At 46.9% G+C, this 22030-nt stretch overlaps 1 protein-coding gene across 1 annotated transcript in view; it reads right to left on the reverse strand.

Annotated features, from left to right (window-relative positions):
- The window catches only part of LOC119464897 (transcriptional repressor scratch 2-like), a 41113-nt gene extending 19523 nt beyond the window's left edge, over positions 1-21590 (reverse strand). The window contains exon 1 of the mRNA XM_037725773.2: positions 21237-21590. Coding sequence (XP_037581701.1) covers positions 21237-21441 — 205 coding nt within the window. The 5' untranslated portion in view covers positions 21442-21590. The remainder of the gene's footprint in view (positions 1-21236) is intronic.
- Positions 21591-22030: the final 440 nt, after the last annotated feature.

The raw sequence follows: 22030 nt of genomic DNA on the forward strand, positions 1-22030 counted from the left end.
GCGCCTGAGTTTTTTTCCCGCTACACCCTCTTGGTGTTTGAGTGACTCTATCGTCATTAGGTTGGCGCGGCGTTAATTATGACCCTAGAGAGTACGATGTAACGTTGAGAAAACCTGAAATATTTAAGATATTGACATATTCCTCCGAGGAACGTACAGAGTATGTGTGCATGGTCGCACGGTAGCCTTGCCGTCCTTGTTCGCACTTTTTTATGGACGCTTCAAATTTGGCCGATTTGCATATTTGAATAATACTATTCAAATAATGTGTAAATATGTCTCGTGAATGTAATCTTGATTGCCAAATCATTCAATGCAACTCATTTTTATTACATCCAGCAGGCAGTCTGAAAAAAAAATCTGCCGGACGTCGGAGCTTGAGTCTTGAGGATATATGATTCCCTGTAAAACACCTCCGAACATTCGACGTTCAATAGTGAATGTGCTAATCGCTTTATCCGCTGTTTCAGTACAGTCCTTTATACGAGATGCAACTTTTATTTTCAGAATATTGTGATCAGATGCATCGTCTTAGCTCAGTACAATTTCTACACAGCGTATTTCGTGTTAGCATAGAAGTAGAAGCTCGCGAACAAAGCGACAGTCATGTAGAACGTCTAACAAACGTCATAAGCGTGCTGAATTCTCAAGCGGGAACAGGGGCAGAACTGCTGAGGCACGTTGCAATGCAAATCGGTCTAGTTTATGATTCGTGCAGAGTGAGATAGTTGCTACGCGAAATAACTTCACCAGTCAATAAAACTGCGTAAAACAGTTCGAAATGTGCGCTACGAATGTTAACCGCGCGTGTCCAGTTCGTGGTACAAGCTTTCCTTATTTTTCTCGAAGCAGGAATAGGAAATTGCATTTGAACCTCAAGTTCTGAAGTTCGTCGCGTAGCTGTCGCGGTCATTTGCCTGAGGGTCGCCTCTTTTCTTTTTTCTGCGAGTCAAAAGTAAATCAAAGTGGAACGGAGGCCTTGAAAAAAAGGCGGTTCGACATTCTATTACTTTCGGAGTGAGCATCATCAATTTAAGTTGTGACATTGGGCACAATTTTTGCGACTTCTTTTTTTTTTTCATCTACATGGCGCGGACCCAAAACGCAGTCACCCACCCTCAGGCTCAGCCGTCATTTCGGAGTGGCGCCATGCAACGCTACGCGTTTCTGTGGGACGCACTGCTGCAGGCGAATGAAAAGCAAAGTGGAATAAAAAAAAAAGCAACGATCACGCGCGTCGTTAAAAATCGATTTTCGCTGAGCGTATATCTGGAGGTAGGAAGAAGAAAACGCCTTTACAAAATATAGAACGAGACCATATCGCACTATGATTTATGTGCATTTTCATAAATTATATTGCGAGCGTTGCAGAGGCTGTAAATAAATAGGAAAGGAGAAAAAAAGGAATGAAGTAAGAGCGGCATTGTGAGAAGGGAGCAGAAAGGAAGGCGGCAGAATTTTCAGCACGTGCTGAATCGGCTGAGGCTGTGACTGACTGGGCGCACCCGCGCTTTGCGCGCTGCTGGTGGCGGTGACGGCGGCGGTGTCAGGCATGCCGTCTGGGGGGCAGGCATCCCTCAGCGGCGGTGGGTTGTTGCCGGCATCCCCCGACGATCCAGAAAAACAACTACTGCAGCCACTTACGATATATCGAAAGAGAAACTAAATAAAGCTGACGGCAAAGAGGGTTGGTTGGGGGGGGTGGCCGGAAGAAGAAGAAGGCAGACGAGTTGACATTTCAGCGCTTGTGAAAATCAAATTTAGCCTGCCGGCGATTCGCCGGGATCGTCTTGCAGGCAAATGCGTCTCGTCAGGAGGAAGGATGCGCGCGGGGCGGCTGGCTCCGCAGAAATCGTGTATAACCAGATTCTGGCGACTTGCGCCGTCTCACTTTCGCAGCCAGGAGCGGGGGGGGGGGGGGGGGGGGAACCCTCCCCTCGCTGAGGGGAGTTAGTGAGGGCTGCGTGGTTGGTCGAGAGCAATGCCGCGTCTCCCCCGGGTAACGGTGCAGACCGACGGATAGCGCAGAACGTTGCTCTCGCGGACCTGGGGCCAATGCTTGGCGCAGTGGAAAGGGAGCGAGAGTGGAGGGGGGAGGCACGCGCGGCTAACCTGGCCTCGCGCGTAGCTAATCTCCTTGTACGCACACGACCGGCACCGCAGCGTCGGCATTCTGGGCCACGAAAACACACCTGGGCTTCTTCTCGCGCAGCAACAGGCGCAAGGAGCAGCTCGTTCTCGGCGTGACATATTTACTTTGGCTCGCCGTTATGAGCACTCAGCCCTAATAAGTGGTCTCCTCCGAGCTGCGAGGCCTAGCGCGGTCGCACTCGCGATGTTTTCCTCTTCTTCTCGTTCGTCTTATTTGCCTTCTCGTTACACCGTTGTGCGCTCGTCGGTGGCTAATAGGGAAGCAGTAGGCATAGAAGAAAGCTCGCGCAGGGCGTGTAAGCTGCCTGCCTTTGCGAAACTTGAGAAGTGTCGGGCTTTTGCGCAAGACAGCGGGCCATAGAGGGCACTCGAACGCCCACAGTCTCAGAGCGCGATCATGCGGCCAGTGTGGGACATCCTTTACGGAAGTATTCGCCAAAAGTGCGCTTCCTTTCGAGCTTTATATTTTTATAAAGAACGAAGTAAAATTACAGATGCTTTCCTCCAGGCATGCACGGAACTAATTCCGGTGATTGTCAACTCCGACGGCTGCATGGTTCCAGAATGTGGAGAAGAGGCCAAACAAACGCCAAACTTTGGCCACGATCATTTTCACCTTCGCAGGCCACAGTATGTTTCGCTGAGGCTGAAACATGTGACCTGGTATCAATGGTGTCGTTAGTTTTCCTACTGTTCAGAAAGCAAAAAAAAAAAAAAAAATTACCGCTAACGTATAATCTCTGTCGTTAGTTCAGCGATGCTCGAAGGGATCGGGAGGTAACGGCGAAAGAGAAATAAATAAGATATACGGTTGTTGCAGGTATAAAATGTAATAATGAACGGAAACACCTTTATTGGAATCACACCGAAAACGCAGCTAGTCGTGTCTAGGAGGAGGAGGAAAAGGAAGAAAGGAAAGGCAGGGAGGTTAACCAGACGCACGTCCAGTTTGCTACCCTACACGGGGGAAGGGGTTCGAAGCGATGAAAAGAAAGAAAGGAGAGGGAGGGTAGAAAGTGAGGTTGTCCAACACTTCACAATCGTTCACTGAGGCCAGTCGACTTCATGAACTGCAATAATGCCCGCGTCGCTTTGTAAGCCTGAGACGCGTGGGGCCATGGTCCAAGAATCTTTGTCTTTGAAAACGGTCTGCTGTCTAATCGGTTTAACACGCTCTGAAGAATGTCGCGTTCGATGTCATAAAGATGACAAAAGCACAACACGTCTTCGATCATCTCCTCACAGTTGCACCAGTCTAAAAATACAAAAGTGACATGCGGTGAAAAAAAAAAAAAAAAGAAATTTGCAGAAGTAAAGCTTATAGCTGAGGGTCTATGCTGTAGTATGTACCATCAGGTAGATAACTATTTTACCTTCTTTGATCGACTTTACAAGATCATATACTACGCCTTTTGCTGCCATTGAGAGTATTATTACCTCTTAAATTGTATGAACCATGTGTGCTCACATAACTTTAATAGCCTTCTTCGTCTGTCAAGCCAAAGTCGCCAAGTGTTGGGACGAAGGAGACATCAACGAGACTTGTGAAAATGGGATTATAAAGGGATTGACTGACATGTACAAAGTAGTTTCTCACTAACAGGCGCCATGAAGTTTCGTAGGAAGCGTGACCAGATGGTGACCGTGAATATATATTATTACGATACCATCGACAGATGCTGAAGAGACGAGCCGCCGTGAGAAAGACGATGACGTAGTCGAAGTAGTAGAGACATCTGGACCATTTAAAACCTTAGAGCAAGCAGTCCATCATATGCTCAAAGGTCGCCGGAGTATTGTATAGTCCGAAGAGCATCAATCACTTTAAGTTGGTATAGGCCTTCGGGTGTTATGAACGCGGTCTTATCTCTGACCATATTGTTAACAGCAATCTGCCAGTGTCCAGAACGAAAGTCAATAGAAGAGAAATAGCTGGAACCGTAGAGGCGCAGTCAAGGGCGTCGTCTATACGTGGTAAGCGGGTAGACGTCTTTCTTAGTAATTTTGTTCAGATGACGGTAGTCAACACAGAAGCGCCACGTACCCTCCTTCTTCTTAATCAACACCACAGATGACGCCCAGGGACTTTAAGAAGGCTCAATGATATTTTTATCGAGCATTTTGCTCCCTTCACTTTGAATTACTAGGCGTTCGGACGCATAAACTCAATATGGTCGTCGGTGAATAGGCGTAGCATCGCCAGTGTGAATGCGATGCTTGACAGCGAGCGTCTGGCCTAAAGGGCGATCGTGGAAGTCGAAAATTTCTCGGTATGACGATAAAGCTTTGCTAGGTCTTCAGCCTGCGCCGAAAACCCGTCCGCGCCGCAACCATTTTCTTTATGTTGGGATCGGCGCCCGAGGCTGGCGTGTGAGGGGCCTGCTAAGCTCGGAAGAATCATCCGTTGATAAACCCGCCACTTGATTGTCGCCGACAGAATCACTGTTGGCAAGGCAAATACCTTGCGGTAGAATTTGCTTTGCCAATCCAAAGTTAAAAATAGTTAAAAACGCAACAATATCATAAGACGGAGTTGTGGTGATGTTATAACCAGCATCTACAAAATAACACATCAGTGAAGTTTGAGCAGCGACGTCACGAGCGAAGGCAGAGACCACAGGGAAAACCGCCATCTGAAAATGATTGTAATCGCAATGAGCACCGACCCGCGTCAGTCATTCAAATTCAGAGACCATGCGCAACTCCATTGCACGATATATCTGTTGTTTGAACCTGGCAACAAAGTGAAGATGCGTTATGTGCAAATTTTTTTTTTTTTGTCGCCGTTGTTACGCGTGGTCCCTTTTGTGTTTTCGTATGCTCTCGTTGTAGCTAGCCTTCGAAAATTGATGTGAATGAGGGGCCAAAAACGTTGCTCCGTACGTCGACGAGGGCTGCTGGACGTTCAACGTAAACACGGGCGTAATTTATGCGCGCACGCCAAAGTGAGAATCGGGTGGGAAGCGGGGCTAAACTCGCAGTGTTTTTGAAGAAGCCGGCGATCTAATTACGCGACAATCAGCGCTTTCGGAGTATGGCACATTAAGTTTTCAGTCCGCGGAATGAGGAGGCTCCATTGAGCAGCGCTAAAACCAAATTAATCTTTCGCAAGACGCACCGGCACCAGCAGAAGCTCACAGCGATACGAAGCAGCGCACGACGTCAAAATGAAAGCCGCAAGCATTTTCTGATGGCTCTTGTGTCTTTACTTTTTTCCTGCAGCACGAAAAAAAAATCATCTCTGGGCGTACATGAAATTACCGATGTAGAAGTAATACAACTGCGCTATAAGCTTCTTCTTTTGCTCCTGCTTCGAAAGAAATAAAAGCGATAACAGCAAAAAAGAAAAAAGAACGGTAAGAAAAAAAAGGCGGGGGGAGGCGGGGGGGTAGTACACGATAGGCAGGCCGGCTGAATGCTTGCCGTTATAATTTTATCTGTGTCGAGATTTTAATCGTGAATTATTCATCACCTGTTACCTGAACATAATCCGCTTGGCGTTGCACACCGTGGCCGGGTTCCGCGAGCTGCGGCGCCGCACATGCTCGGAATGTTCGCTTCGTGAAGCTGCGCTTTTTAAGGGAAAACGCGTTTGAGGCCGCGGTGGTGGTAGCCGCGGAGATCGATTACGTTGATCACCAGAGGCGCGGTCCTTGACGATTCCGCCCACTTCTCTCTGACCTCGCTGCGCGTCGGGCGTACGCGCGCACTTTATGGATGAATGCTCAGTCGTTATCATTTTTGACCACGGCCGCTATATGCAGGCCGTCGTTACTGCGTAGGCGGCCAAATGCCGCACGGCTAAAAGTAGTGGGAGGGAGGAGGGGGGGAGGGGGGGGGGGGGGACGACGACGACTCATTAGAGCAAAAGGGCTTTTCTTCTTGCTGGCCCCTCTTCTCTGGCTGGCGGCCCGCTGCGTACGGAGCCACTCAAGCGCGTTCAAGTTTTTAGAGTTTGAATATAAATTGGGATCACGTATCCGGGCATCGGTGGCGAATACAACAGAGTGGACGGCGACGTGGCCAGTGTTGCGCATCTCTGCGAGAGTCCAACCCCCCCCCCCCCCCCCCCTTTCTGCCCACTCCCCTTACCGCTATTCGCTTTTGATCGCTCTGCTGCAAAGCACGATGCTCGGACGGCGCGCGTGCGATGCTTTAGCAGCCGTTAATGAATATTCAATGAGTTTAGGACTGTAATAAAATTGAGCGCTGCCCTTTTTTTCCGCGCGTTCAATTACAAGGGTGCCAACTCGGGCCGGAACACACGATTACCAAAATTGTTCCCCTCCACGTTTTCTTTTTTTTTTTTCTTGTTTTAGATGTTAGAGTAGGCCAATTAATTTGGCCTGCGCTCGTTGCGGTGTGCATGCGCTTTGCTTGCTGCGGGACAAAGATTTAGCGCCGTGGCCACGCCATAAGCCAGATGTCGGCCGCGTTAGTGTGTAAAGCACGAAATGCAAGCTGCAAGCTGTTCAGCTGCTTTTTTTTTTATCTTCTTACTTCTTTTTTTTTTTAGATATTTCCTCTTAGCGCTTCTGTCCGATCTCATCTTACAATGCTTTCCAATCGCGCGATGCGTGATGGCTTCAGTTATAATTCGAAAATACGCGCAATCAGCAATGAATCCTGCAGCTATTTGTGAATGTTCCTGCCGAATTCTTTGCTAGGCTAGTTGGTGAACAGACACGCCGGAAGTAGGGCGAAACATCGGAAGAAAGAAGAAAGGAGTAGCGCTCTGTGATGTCGGCCCTGCTTTTTCTTCCGAAATTTTCGCGCTGCATCTGTCATGGTGAATGGCCAGTTGTCAATAGAACACACTATACCTTCATTTCCTGAACAGCAAACGCCTGGCTACCGCTTAACCAAGTTGGGCGAGTCTGGAAGGTACTGTTGCTTTCGTCGTTGTTCCTAAACTTTTCGCTACCAAAGGGTAGTCTCGCGAGTATCCCAATAGCATGGGCTAGAAAGAGAGAGAGAGAGAGACAGAGAGAAACAAGGAGAGGCCAGAAGGTAGACCAGAGGGACGTACGGTTTACTGCCCTGCACCGGGGGAGAGGGGATTCAAAGAAGAAAGGAGAAGGCGAAGAGAGAGATAATGTGCTCGCAGTGTTGTAGGCGTAGGGTGTCTGCAAGCGACTGTTCAGGTCCGTTGATTTTAGAAAGGTAATGAGAGCATGCGTAGCTTTCTGGGTTGATGATGGACGTGGCCAAGCAACCAGAATCTTTGTCTCTGTAAAGGGTCGACCGTCCAGTTGGCTGAGTGCTCTCCAAAGAGGCTGACATTGGGCGTCAAAGCGGATCCAGTGGCACAGGAGGTGTCGAGGGTGTCCTCACTGTTATAGTGGTTGTATATATAGGAGAGTCAGCCATTCCAACGATGAAAGTTTATAAAAGCTACGCCCAATCTTAGCCGGCACAGTAGTGTAGTGTCACATCGGGAGAGGTTTGAGGGCGATCGCAGTTGCAGTGATAGATCAAGCATGAGGAAACGGTGGTTGAAATACTCCGGTGTCTTTCAAAGAGCAAGCGTCATGTCCCCGAGCAATTCGTTGAAGTTCCCTCGCTGCGTCCGTTCTTGATAGTGGTATGCTAGTGGTACAGCATGTGCTAAGATCCTTGGCGCATCATGAAGTAAGATGGTCTATTCATTACAAAGCTTTTCGATACCGCCGCTGCGGTATTCACATGACTTTGCGATTTGAAAATCCTCATGGTATGCGTCTATAGTTTTGATGAAACTTATCGGTCTGACCCTTAAAAAGTTGCGACTCTGGTAAAATGTACTGTGTTCTCGAGAGTCAGGGAAGATTTAAATACATGTGTTAATTATATGCTCTAGCAGTAGATTATGTATTTTACCCGCAACGTATTATCCCGTAAAATAGCACATAATAAGGCTTGCAGCAGCTCGGCGTTCTGGCAGCCAGGTAGTTACAGCCAAGCCTCAGTAAAAATGGCGTCCCGTGGTCATTAGGCAATGAAATAAGGAATCTGGCCACCACTGCTCGACCCGGGAACTTGTCGTACTGTCAGGGCCAAATTCCGAAACTTTTTTTTTTCCCTTGGGCCACTTCCTAACCTAATCGACAGGGGAAGCAACCGTACTCAGAAAGCCATCTTCACCTGGCCATATAAAAGGAGCGCTTCCGTACGGTAAGAAACGGATATTACGCTTCTGAGTTCAAAGGCACCCCTCATAAGTGTCATGCTAAGGCCTTTAACGAGCAAAACTTTTTTTAAAAAGTTTGTAAAAAATATATATTTTCTATACATTGAACTTTTAATATACAGACGCGTGCACACATACTTTCTCGCTGTTTTGTTTACGTAAAAAATCACCACAGACGACGGCAAATTATTCTGGCAACACAGGCACATCGACGTTGGAACAGTTTTTTTCAAGCGAAGCTTGTATTGCCTCACAAGTGTCGGCGGTGGTGGTGGTGGTGTCACGCTAAAACCCTATCGAAAACCTGTCGAAAACTCACGTCTCGTTCACTTGGTATATACCAAAATTGGCATGGGAGGGTTCGAATGTATGACTAACATGATTGATAGGTCATGGCAGCAATAATAGTACATTTTCGTCAGTTGCGTTACGATTAACGGTAATGAAACCACGTGTTGCGCATACCCGCATTGCATAAGCGGGTATGAGCCAAGGATATGCGGGTATGAGCCAGGGACAAGAAAGAAAGAGAGAAAGAAAGAAATAAATCACATGTGGCTCATACCGGGGCCCCACATTTCAGCTCCGCTCGTTTACCATTTGTACGGAGTGCATTGCCCGATCATGTGACGCGAGTGACCAATCAGGGTCGTTTGGTGTGTCGCGGGGAGGGAAAGGGAAGAAAATGGGTTTGGCGCAGCGCTCCATCGGGCTTCCCTCGCCTCAGATCAGGTTCGGCGTTCGGATGGAAGGCAGTGCGTGGTGCGTTCCGCCGAGGAGCAGGCTGCGTTTGAGCAATGGCGCCGCGAACTCGCTCGGGAAAGGGCCTGTCGTCGACGTGCCGATTCTAGCGTGAGAGCTTCCGAAGCCCAGGCGAAACGTCAGCGAAGAGCCGCAGACCCCGATATGCGGGAGCCACTGACCCTGAGTTTAGGGCAAGCGAAGCGGAACGCCTGAGACAGCGTCGTCTTGCCACGAGCTTCGCTTAGCCCAATTTTCTCGTCAGGGGAAGGGCTCTGAATTTTTTGTTAAACGCCATTTGTTCCGTCACGTCGGGCTCACGACTCGGTGCCTGCCATCAACTTGCGACAAACTGCACGCGCACCCGTGCGTCACGTAAGCAAGAAGTTACGCGAAGGGCTTGTCCTGGGCCAGGATCATGGAAGAGAAGGATGAAGGTATCTTCAGGGCTGGCTTACGGTAAGGGAGCACCGGGGAAGCTTTCACTAACAGTGCCTGAGCAAGGAAGCGTTCAGAATTGACGTAAGGCGGCGTAACGAAGGCGGTAAGGGAGATTTCAGAATTTGGGCCTGAATCTCTAGATTTTAGGGTTAATGCTGACAGCCTGCGCTTGGAACAGTCATGCATATATTGTCGCTGGTAGAGCGCACGGTAAGACACCAATTAGGTAATTATGAGGCTTCTCCAACGAGCAGTTTCAGAGAATTTCGGTAACAATACAAAGGTCGAGTAAGGAAACGACTAAGCTTTACTACGAGACTAAATCAGCTCTAATATTTACAATGACGCATGTTTATCTCCGCCGTCTTATCGTCGCAACACTTGAATACTGTCCTAAAAAAATTTCGAATGTGCCGTGCCTCAGAGGCAGTCGAATGTTTCATTAGAGTATAGTGATCGACAATGCCACATTAAGTGATAAATGTATTTGCATAATTTAGAAAGTAGGACAAGATAAAAAATCGGGTGTTGAGGCACGATTAAACACTACCCGCAAAATTACACCGAGCATTCCTGATGTCATTAGGAAGCCGTTTTTTTAACAGGCTAGTATCGTACATTTATTCATTGTGGAAAACTCAGCAAATCCTGAAAATTCCTATCAGAAACTAACGTAATGAATGTTAATCCTCGCATGATGAACCCATCAGCCTAGTTGGCTCAGTAGCGGCGCACTCTATAGACTGATGACCGCAAGGTGGCGAGTTCGATTCCCGTTCGGAGTTGCGGCATTCCCATGTGCAGGCTGCACGAATCCGGTGCGGAAAAGCACCCATGTAGGCCTACTTAAATTTAGATGAGCGGTGAAGGACTTCAGGTAACCCGAATAAATCCAGTGCCCTCACTGCTGCAGCGATACTTTAATGCTGCATGTTGCGTTATGTGCTACGTGTGTTAAGTGTCGTATGTTCTGTGTGCGTAATTTCTATTATAATCGCATTCATCTAGAGCAGCACGCTAGTCGTGCCCTCAGGCTAACCGTCAGGAACCGCAAGGCGTACCGCCAGACAAACCTCTACAGTTTTCGTTAAAGAATCTCTCTCTCTTCCAATACAAGTGTTCCTTTTAGAACATTCAGCCTCATCAATCAATGAGTAAAATTTTATAGGCGGATGAAGCAATCTGCCAGCATGGTATAATCACAGTAGTATTTGCTCAATCATGCGCTAACTACGCCGCCGTTTCCTATTCCTCCACCGCGTTTGACCACCACGCTAAGATTATGTGCAGCTACTGCTGACACGACGGTTGGTGACACCACATGGCGTAATGATTGTCGAGGGTAACTTAATAAGAGAACTTCCTATTACAAAACATGCTAACAGTGCGAACCATGTGTGCACAAACTGCCACTGTCGGAACGCACCTCTTTTTTTTTTTTTTTTAGATAAAGATGGGCCTTTGCTCGCTAGATTTCATCATCAAAGAGAAACGACGCGTAAATTGGGCACCTGGACTCTACAATTCCCGATAACTTGCCGCGGTTTAATTGTTATTCTGCACATGCTGATTGCTTCCGCGCGTTAGCCTTATCGCGCGCTTTGCAATATATTACGCAATGTTTAAAAAAATAAAAAATACGGGACTACTCTGAAAGTGCAAAAAAATAGCGGGGAAGAAAAAGCAAGAAAAAAGAAAGAGCAATATTCTACTCATCCAGCGTTTCGACGGAAGCGCATGGCGCAAATGGCGCGTGGGACGCTTATCACATTCCTCCTCATTCTACGGTGGTTCACGCCATCTCTAACGTTAAAACTGCATGACCAAGTGGAACGTCGTATTGTGACGCTAATGGGACAGGGCTCCTGCACGGCAAAGGCGTCATGATGCAGCCAGGCTAACGTGCAGATAGTGTAGGAGCAAAATCAGCGCAATCAGGTGTCCAGGACGTATACTCTGTGCAGGCGTGTATCATCGCTTGCGGCAGAAATTAGCATCGTTCATTCCCCGCCGCCGTTTACAAGGTATTGCGGCTAACGAACACCATCGCTTAGTCGTAAGTCTCATCCGCAAGAGCAAGCATAACGAATACTGGCGTCATTTGCGATTCCGACCCATTTGCGATCTGCCGTTTGGGCACAGCAGCTGATGTTACCTCTGTGGGTTCGGCTTCTGGCAGGTGGAGTTATAATTCGAAACAAAAATGCCGAGGCGTACGTGTTTTCGCGAGATTGTGAAGGAAGGATTCAAAGTGTATTGAGTTTTCAGTGCACGCTCGAGAAAACAACGCCGTCAACGCTTTCTACTAGATCAAGTGTTGCTTAATAATGTTAAATCCATGCAGCCAGTCATTAGCAATTTCCATTTTGTCATCGCCCATGAAAAATAAAACTGCAGTAGGCAGCTTACGGACACGTTTTATTCTCTTAAAACGACCCAGTGACGCCTTCATTTTTTCTGTAAAGTGTGTAATCACGCATTCTGTCTTAGCAGGACCGTCCGTTTCAATACATTCTGCTTCTCATCAATACTTTGCGGGAGATCTATTATACAGTACTCCCAGTAAGCCAAGCACGGAAGGTAGGCAAACGTACTTGTTTTAGGAGATTATGAATGAAGAAACCGGAGCTATTCACCTGGTTCGAGCTTGTCGTGCGCTCTTCAGGGAGCCTAACTAAACGCATCTTACCTGCCCGTTTAAATAAAAACTATCATCGACCTAACTTAAGAACACTTAAACATACTGCTTTCTGTATTTCTCATAAATTTTGTTTAGTTGATGTACTAATAATGTGTGATCTCGCATGGCGAGGGAGAGACTGATGAAAGCTGAACATCTAAGTCACTCTGTTTTACCCTCCTCTCCTTATGTTTTGAGATATTATGCCGCGTAATCTGATTATACGGAGCACACTTCTTCAATTTAACACGCGAGTTTACACGAGTACATCATCTGACGTTGCCTTTAACATGAGGAGTTTGTGCTGTGAATCAGTATCTGTATATACTAAACAATTGTAAAACCGATATTCCTGGCTAACTGGCGCTTGCTGACAGCTGAATGGAGCTCTCAAGAAACAGATTGCCGTCAGCTATGTAATTATTACTATAATTTTATTTAGGCGAAGAACGGACGCAACAGCTAGGACGATCTGCTTGAGTCAAGTTAAGCGCTGTTGAGCAACGAATATTTGTCTTCTGCATTGCGTTCGCATGTTTAAAACTACTGCCACGTTATCCGATGCATCTTATCTGTCCGAATGCTGAAACGCGAATGCTTAACGCATCATCTGTCTTGAACGTGCTATGACTTGGCGCTACTGTTTTGTGTCAAGACTTGCTTTGTCCTAACATTAAGGCCATTCGTTATACTAAATCGAGGCACCTGCATGCACGTGTACACGTCCAAACATTTGCGACCAAGTCGAGCAAGTTATTCCCGACAACATTTCTTTATGCATTTGAGAGTCGGCGCCTTTAAACTTAAAGGTGGGTACAAAACAATTTCCTCCAAGTACGAAGCGCCTTACCAAAGCCGACAGTGTCTCAGCGGCGCCTCGAGGCCCTTTGTGAACGCAAGCGTCGCAGCGTTTTGTCTCCATAGACTATAGCGTTTATCACGGAGGTCTCCCGGGAGACCCTGAACAGGAGGCCTATCGGGGCTTTTAACACCGGCTCTGCGGGCGGCTCTCGTTACCCGGGTTCAGCCGGTGAATCGCCTTTCCTCCCGTCAGCGAGCCACCTTCATCATTAAAGCAGGAGAGAAAGCCACAAAGCCGTCCTATTAGGCACACGCGTCGTGAACGGGAGGTAGGCAGACCGCTTCAAGAGCTGAGAGGTCGCCCCTGAATGGCCCAGAAATAAGTCGAATTTTTTTTTCGCCTTCTCCGCGTGTCTATGTGTGTTTTCTTGGCGTGCTGCAATTTGAGGGCAATGACGCGGCAAGTGCACCGGGTACGGGCACCGATTCCTAGAGGCAGCGGAGAACGCTTTGGGCCCACGGCTAGGGTCCCTTTTCTGTTCTGCGGTCGGCTGTAGGTAATCGGCTTACGAGCGGTATTGCGGAGAACGCTACCTTGTTGCCGCTCTTGAATTATCAACGTAAAAATCTCGCACACACGCCCGTCGCGCACCAACGATTCCATCCTCACTACTGGTGTTTCTTTTGTGCGTGTGTGCTTGTGCACGTGTGTGCCTGTGGGTGTGCGTGTGTGCGTGCGTGCGCGCGCGTGTGTGTGTCTGTGTGTGTGTGTGTTGCTCTCGCTGTAGAAGCTTATAAGTGCTGTAGTGCCATTTTGTATTCCTTTACAACGTCAAGTTAGTAGATGACTTTGTTTGACAGTTATGCCTCGCTTTATCTATAGAAAATTTCAAGACTTTCCTACGATAAGATTAACCAGCATTCACAGAATTATACAGTATTTCACCTTTCAGTCAAATTAAGTCCAGGGCAATAACCATCAGCTCATTCGATTCGAAAGAGAACATTTGTGGTTATCATAAATTAGTGAATTATTTATCTGTTAGTCTACGTGTTTGAAATGATGTTTCGATCGCACTACCTGACAACGCGTACAAAATATCACCTTGCGCTATTCCTTAATATTTTGCATTCCTAAGATTACTGATGACTTAAAAAAGTGTATAAGAGTTTGATATTTTAATGTTTTCACTCAATCTTGTGCTCACTGAAGAGAATGCAGGCTGTAGTCTTCACTGTGTGTATAGCGGTGCTTCTAAAACTAAGTATTTATTTACTTAATTTTTCGCAAATACTGTATTTATTATGGTCTGGTTGAGATCCGTCAGGTTAACATACCAGCAGAAGAAAAAGCATGAATTCCACTCGAGAGGTGAATGAACTGCAGCCCCACTATGTCCTACAGACGCTGCACAGATGTTATACCTATATACATACGATGTCCTTTACAGTTTTGATGCTCAGTGTAATCGTGTATTGTTACAGGACGTGAGTGATGGTTGCAGCCGCTGCTGCTTCAGAAAGGGTGGTGATATAGTTTGCGCATCGGTCCCAGGTAGTTACTGCTGATACAAAATTTTATCTATGATTTCACTATGCGCCGTTGCCTCGCGTTTAGGTTCCTCATAATGCTACGTAATATTTTCAGTTAGCCTCCATATTTGCGTCACATTTCACGTCATTTTCCCTCGCCATCTCACTTAGGTCACTGTCTTCAAACTACGTACACCTACCTGTTTTTCTTCTGGGAGCAGTGTATCTCACTACTGGCAGATGCACACCGTAGTTTGTCTATGCAGACTTCCGCCCTTGGCAGCACAGCCGCAGATGTGTTTGGTTGATATACTCAAAAACGCAGGCTCAATGCTGGCCATCGGTGCCGCATTTCAGTAGAGCCCATGAGCAACAAGCCTTTTGCTTCCCACAAATCACCTTGCTATCGGACTAAAGAGACTGCGAAACGGCCCCTACGGCAACAACAACAACAGCAAGAAAATGCAGTTCATTGTCATGACTCGGAATTGAAAACGGTATTCATTCGTGTATCCGCGTGTGTTTTGCGGAAGCACTTCCACGTGAACTCATTTGTCATGACACTAAACCACCACTGCGCGTTACAACCATACTCAGAGTTCAGCACACGCTACGTCGCGATGTGTTAGATCATCTTATTGCTTAGAGGTACCCAATGTCCAGGTGACGTAATTTTAATTTACAGCATCTCTGATTTTCTTCCGCAATTAATGTGTACTGGATCGCAAAAAACGCATGATATGGCTTTTGAAATTTAATTTTCCCTTTTGTCGACGCATGAATTCTGTAATGGAAAGGTGTGGCCTACACCTCTGTGTGGAACAAAACCAGGGAGGTACTAATTTGTGGCAGCGTGACCAGGGCACGGAGCCCTTTCTTTTTCTCTCTTTTCTTATCCCGTGTGCCATAAAATTTTATTGTCGCGTGTTCAATAGAAAACGCCAGCAGCAGTTCAGATCTGTTAGCAATCTCTTATGTACAAATTGGTTCCCGGGCAACAGCGGATAAGTTGATAATTGTTAACTTTCCCTTTTGATGCAAACATCAGGTATTTTCTGACGTTATTAGCCATCACAAGTAAATGGCTATTCTTAACGGTCTGCGACAACTTGAAATTCGCTTTCGGCGTTGGTAAGCAACCAAGGTACAGTATTGCAGTGTTCTGTATAGTAATAAAAGTGTATGTAAAGAAGATGCTGATCTCAAATAACCACTTACAAAAACGCAATTTTTCTTGTCTATTGCGCAAGAACAACAAACACAAGGCAAGGGCCATCAAAAATGTTGGCATTCTACAACTTTTCAGCGTCACAAAACAAGAACGTAAATTTTTTTCTTGTGTAAACACGAAAATAAAAGAAAGGCAATCTAGCTTATTTCACATTTACACTTAACATTGTCTCTAGTTATGTACGTGATTCATAGAAGAACTCGGGAAGGAAAACAAGGCACGAACGGAGAAAGAAAACTGGAAGGCCGCGGGTAGAGGCTGCTTTCTCTACATATACTCGAAGGCCCGGAGCCCGCATTCTCGACTTTTAATGCGCCTTCTTTCGCTCAATCCATTCCGCAGTAAACGCGTGCCAGCTGGGCCACTAAGCTACTTTTTACTCAAGTGTTATCTGTCTTATTAGGCCTGATGCATGACCATGTTCTGTTCCTATTCCTCTTATTCTTATTGCTACGTACGCTTTGTCCTTTTATGCACAATTTTATGTTCATTTTTATTGTTGATATAAATGAAGGTGCTTTGTGTACTAGGCTGAGCGGCTAAGCGATTACGGCTGTGAGAATGCTGGGAGAACTACACGCGAGGAGTTCGGTATATCACTGCAGCGAATGTTAGTACTTATATTTCTTTGAATTACAAGTATAATTTTTTGTTTCAAGCGTTACTTCACATGGGCACAGCCTCAAGCCTACAAATTACTTCCTGATTATAGCAGACTCCGTAAAGGTATGGCACCTCTGAGTGAAACTGAACAGCCACTTCTGACTTTTTTCTGCCGCTTCCATTACTTAAATTCTTATCGCCAAAAGCTGGCACAAAGTGCATTCAGTTTGGATGTGAAAGTACGCTGAAGAAGGGTTTTCACGTGACCTACATTAAGAGAATTGGAGTTAACGAAAGAAGCAATAATGCTCGTGTACCGGACATAGAAAACAAAACGACGCTTGGAAGGTGTGCATCCATCGTGTGGAACATTATGTTTGGAATGGAACAGATATGTAGTGCTGCCTGAGTATGCCTTGAATGACTTAAAGGGAGAGTAAAGAGAAATAAGTATAGCTATATTAGTAAATTACCCTTTTAAGACACCAAAAGAAGCGCCACTCTTGCTGTGAGAGGAGGCTTGTACCCCAGAGAGGACGCCAAAAAAAGAAAACAAGAACACATGGGGCGACGTCGCCTTGAAGTTCTGAACCTCCCACACCAGCTCAAAGTTACGTCGTAGATTTTGATAGTGTCTGCTCAGGCCTAGTTATTTTTTTTATTTGTATTCATGTACGATATTGCGCATTAAAACAACAATAGGGAGAACTTGAAAATTTTCAAAAAGGATTTACTAGCCAGAACGCCCCAAATACGATAAGTACTTTGAAATCTGTTACGTCACACTGACGCACCGACGCTGAAATTTCGGGGCGAAATTCATAAACCTGGAACTTTTACCTTCATGTTTTTTCTAGTATTACCGCAAAATTAACGAGAATAACGTTTTCAAAGACTACATTACTAATCTAAATTAATTTAGTGTTTCGCTTTAGTGTCCCTTTAGTTTCTAATATTACTAATGAAACCAACCTCAATAGCTCGAATATGATTTCCTTGAAGTTCGAGAAAGTACTGTAGACACAGGCATTATCCCCTTAGAGCTTCATTGTTGTGTAGTTTCAAGCGTCTCTTTGCTTGTACCAAAATATTTCAAAAGTGTATATTGTCATCGCTTCGCCCACCGTTCCCATCAACTCGCCTCGGTCTTGCATTCTCCTTCTTTAAATTACACCTTGGATACGTGACTTCTTGTCACTCGCCTAGCTCACACATTATGACGACTATTGAATAACTTTATGTGGTGGTAGTGGTGATGGTGGCCCTGCCGTCGGTGGTGTTGCTACAAGAGAGGCGTGTCTGACAAGGTGATCCGGTGATTGCTCTGCCTGAGCGTCTCTTTCCGTGTCAAAGATGTGTCACCGTGAGTCTCTCATCAATTCGGTCTCTCATCGACGGAGGCATGCGCGATACCTCCTCGCGCACAACCCGCGTTTCTTCGGGGAAAACTAACTGTTCTGCGCATGTGCGAGGAAAGCGTCTTCTTGCCATGCCGAGGAAGCGCCGGCAGGGTTCCGTGTCACCCGCTCCGTCACACTCAGCGCAACACAATAAAGATGCCCGGCCGACCTTAAACGCCCAGTGCCGGAGTGTAGACCGATCCTGTTTTTATTCTGTATTCCAGTGTGGCATTAAATGAGTTCAAACCTTTAACTGGGAGAAAAGGACGAAGTAATGTTGGTAATCTCCGAGCAAACAGCTAACGAAGTTAGGACGATTTCAGCTGCAAGCTCCACATCAGATTGAATGTAACGCGTAGTAACCCGCTGCCAAACAGACATCTGAGTTTCATTGCATGGCTTTGCAGCTTAGTAACCTTGCGGATGACGAATTCATAGTCAGGTTTCTTGGGATTCCAATAGCTATAATGTGATGTTGTATTTGATTACATTGTCTTGTCAACTGCAAACCCCCGTGCTAGACTGCATTCGTTATCGTGACATTTACTGTTTTAAAAACATCATATTATTCTCTATTACTCTAAGATCACTTTTTTGTAGCGTATCACATGAAGGTTGGTATTTTTATCCCTCATTCACTTAATTTCCTTAAGGAAAAAACTCAAATTGAGTTTACACATGTTTGCGTAGTGTGAGCGTGTGTAAACATTTTCAGACCATTTGCTATTGCAGCGTGAAATTTGTAAGCGCGTTACGTCAAATTGCCAACAGGCATCAGCTACAAAAAAAAACTATTTTGTGTGGTCTTCTGATTACATTTTATGCTTTTTTCTCCCTCTCTCTCTCTCTCTCATACCTTGTAAATTACAACGTGTGGCGTCTTATGGAAGTCTCCAGATGAGTTTGTGCTGCAAAGGGGATCCTCAGAATTTGGATTCCTGAATGAATGCACCTGCGATGTTTTCTGGAGTGTTCAAATTTCTTTGTAGAACCTTGTTTTCCTACCGAGACTTTGTGCCACGCTAATATCATGTACAAAGTACATGAAAATACAATATTCACTCACTTAAGCGCCCGGCCACATCGAGCTTCCAGTGAGTACGTCACGACATCGCGACAGTCGATTCACCAGTGAAGTCACTTCCGAAGTATTGAACAATTACCTGCGCTATTATTGTGATCTAATAATATTCTTCAAATACGAATAAAATCTATGCAAAGTTTTTTTACGTAAAGCGTGCTTTGCCACTAGTGTAGTATTCTAACGGCAAAGCCTTACTTCGCTGTATGGAAAAACTTCGCGCAGGAAAGGGTACAAAAAGGCGCGAAACTTTAGGAAGAAAATAAAAACAAGCTGAAAAGGAGCACACGTCATATTCTCGCACTCCCGTCCTGTTTGTTCATTACTTCTTTTTCGAATGATTTCGCGCCTTTTTTCTCTAAAAGGAAGTATGCGCCAATTAGCTCAGCAACAAGTAGTAGTACGAGAAATGGTGGTTAAGAAGTCGTTGCTAAAAGCTTTTTTTACTGCAAGAGGGTCCCTAATAAACGGGGGTTCAAGACATGAAGAATGACCCAGAAGGACAGGACCAGTGCTGGTCCCGACGTTGTTTGTCATTCTTCGTGCCTTCGTTTCGTTTGGGTCCTGAACATATCGTTCACTGTAAACCAACTAGACTGTTCGTATAGTATCGTAAGTTACAAAGCTGCGATGCTTTTGAGCAAAGCTACTGGGACACTCTACATTTCTTAGTGTTTGATTTGACCGGTCTCCACATAAAACTGAATTCTCGTGACGAAAGCTTACCGGCTGCTGATTAGCCGCTGTAAGCATTCAGAACTGCCCAAGCGCATCTTCCTTAGCTAGCTGGAGTGTCAGTGAAATAGAAAGTTACAAAGGTAAGAACAAATAATAAGCATTGTTTTGCCTTAACACAATCTAGGCGTAGTGCGTTGCGTAACTCATTCTAATCATTACTACATAGCCTGAATTAGCGTGATCTCAATTGGCTCACTCGTTTTACGTTTAAATGACATTATTGAGCTGCCCTGCCTTCATGACACAAAGACTTTTCCTTGGAGCCTTGATCACAACTGCAGCAGAATCTTACGTTTGCAATCCTGGATTTTACTTTCTAGCGTATCACAAGTGGCCCGGGGTAGTTGTAGTTCGCAACCACAAGTACTTCATCTTTCATGATGGATTAAAGAGCGCAAGCGAAACAATTACACAGGGTGAAAGGGCCAGGCAAGGTGACGTCATGTTTGACACTTTTCAATAGTCAGTATTACAAAAGGGCTTAACTAGATCATAGCAAGTAAACTTCACACGTGATGATCGGATAATAACTTAAGTCAACGAGTGGACACCTTAGTGAGCTGTGAATGTCTTACAAGACATCTTATTTTGTGAGGGAATTGAATGCGAACGATTGAAAGTTAAATTCGTATTTGCGTTTCCTCGTTCACCGAAGCATGTGAGCTTGGATTGATTTATCATCGGTTGCTGTGCCTTGTGGCTACAGCGCCTTTACTAGCAAATTATGCAACAATGCAATTTTTTTTACTCGTGTTTTATTCCCGACTTGAAGTTACTTTGGCCTTGATTCGCAATTGAAGACAAATTCTAGAAATGGACATATGTTTAAAAGTTCAACACCAGAATTAAATTCATTTTATTGCGAAGAAACAACGTGGTGTAACACGCGAAATAGTTTCACATTGAGGCCTAGATTGCTCGTATGCGTCCAATTGTACCCGGCATACGCGAAACTTCGTGCCGGAAATAATGGCAGTTGTATGCACAGAAAGATGGACTGTCTCAGTTACTGCCCTTATACTAAAGCTGATGGAAATGAATTCTCGAATCTGTCAGTTGCAGCTCGACAAATTAATATACATGTGCAACAGAAACAAAGTGGTAAGGACAACTTCACAATGCATTCGGTAACTGTGAAAGCGTCCCTTCGTGTCATGCCGGGATTGTCAGCACACGTCTTCAACGTGTAGGCATTTCCGTTACATTTAACGTGCACTTAAACGTTACTTCGACATGATTGCGCAGTTGCTTAACTTCTCGCAGGTCTTTTAGCGGTTTTGCTATGAGAACGCGGTTGACAGTCTCACCTATCGCACACGCGCAATACGCTGCAATTCTAGCATGACACACGTGACCCTGGCGTAAATATACCCGCGTTTAGGGTGGCTACACGGCTGGCAGTTTTTTCGCGACAGAGTCGGCGTCACCAAGCCGGCACTCGCGCGCGTCGTGCTCCCACCGCCGGCCGACCACGCGCTCTGACATCTGCCGTGGTGGGCTCCCCGCGAAATCTCGCACAACGTCGTCGGCACGCGTTGGCAGCGGGCCCCTTCAGCGTCAAGGGTGACGGCGGTCAGCACCCTTGAGGCGGAAGCGTCCCACGGAGGCGGCGCGTGGCGGCGTGCGTGCGTATGGCGCGTGGCCGGCGTGACACGCGGTCCACTCACCGGCAGTGGGGCTGGTGCGCCCGAAAGCGGCCGAGGTGACGATTGCGGGCCGCTCGTCGGCGACCTGGTCGCCGAAGAGGGGAGCGCAGGGCGCCGTCTCGGCCTCGCTGGGGCTGAGGGGCTCGCGGTACGGCCAGCGTCCCGACGAGGCCGGCCCCGCGGGGTGCTTGGTGGCCGCCTTCTTGACGAGGTAGCAGCGCGGCATGGTGCCGGCCCCGGGGCGGCGCGCGGCCTGGCTCAGCTGCGGGTCCTGTGCATGCCGCGGGCCGAGCAGCGTCCGCCAGCGCTGCCGCTCCGCTCGCGTCTGGGGGGGTTGCCGTGGGCCTCCGTCGGAGTGTGTGGAAAACGGGGAAAAAAACGACCAAACAAACGGTGCGCTCGGTTTTGTCAAACTGGAAAACCTGAGTTTACACCTCGGGCTTTGTTTTATAGCGGGCCCTCGCCGCCACCTCCTCCGCCGGCTGACCTCCTCTCCACCAACATCGGGCGGGCGCATGCGCAGAGCGCCCTTCGGCCTTCCCCATGCCTTTCCTTCCCGCGCGAGGCGCCGCCCTCTCCCGACAACATCCCTATGGGGGAGGAGGCCTTCTCGGGAGAAGATGGAAGCGGACGGCCACGCTTCCCGCGCGCGCGGCTGTCTTCGCGGCGGCGAGAGGGGGCCACTGCCGCGCTCACCGCGGCGCAGTTGCAGCAACTGCCGCCAACTGCGCCGTGTTTCTTTCTGCTTGAGCCAAAACATCAGCCTCTGTATTTCACCGATTCATCTTACCCCAGCGAGAAAAGGCCTACATGTG

This window comes from Dermacentor silvarum, chromosome 1 (assembly GCF_013339745.2).
Source record: "Dermacentor silvarum isolate Dsil-2018 chromosome 1, BIME_Dsil_1.4, whole genome shotgun sequence".
Lineage (NCBI taxonomy): Eukaryota > Metazoa > Arthropoda > Arachnida > Ixodida > Ixodidae > Dermacentor > Dermacentor silvarum.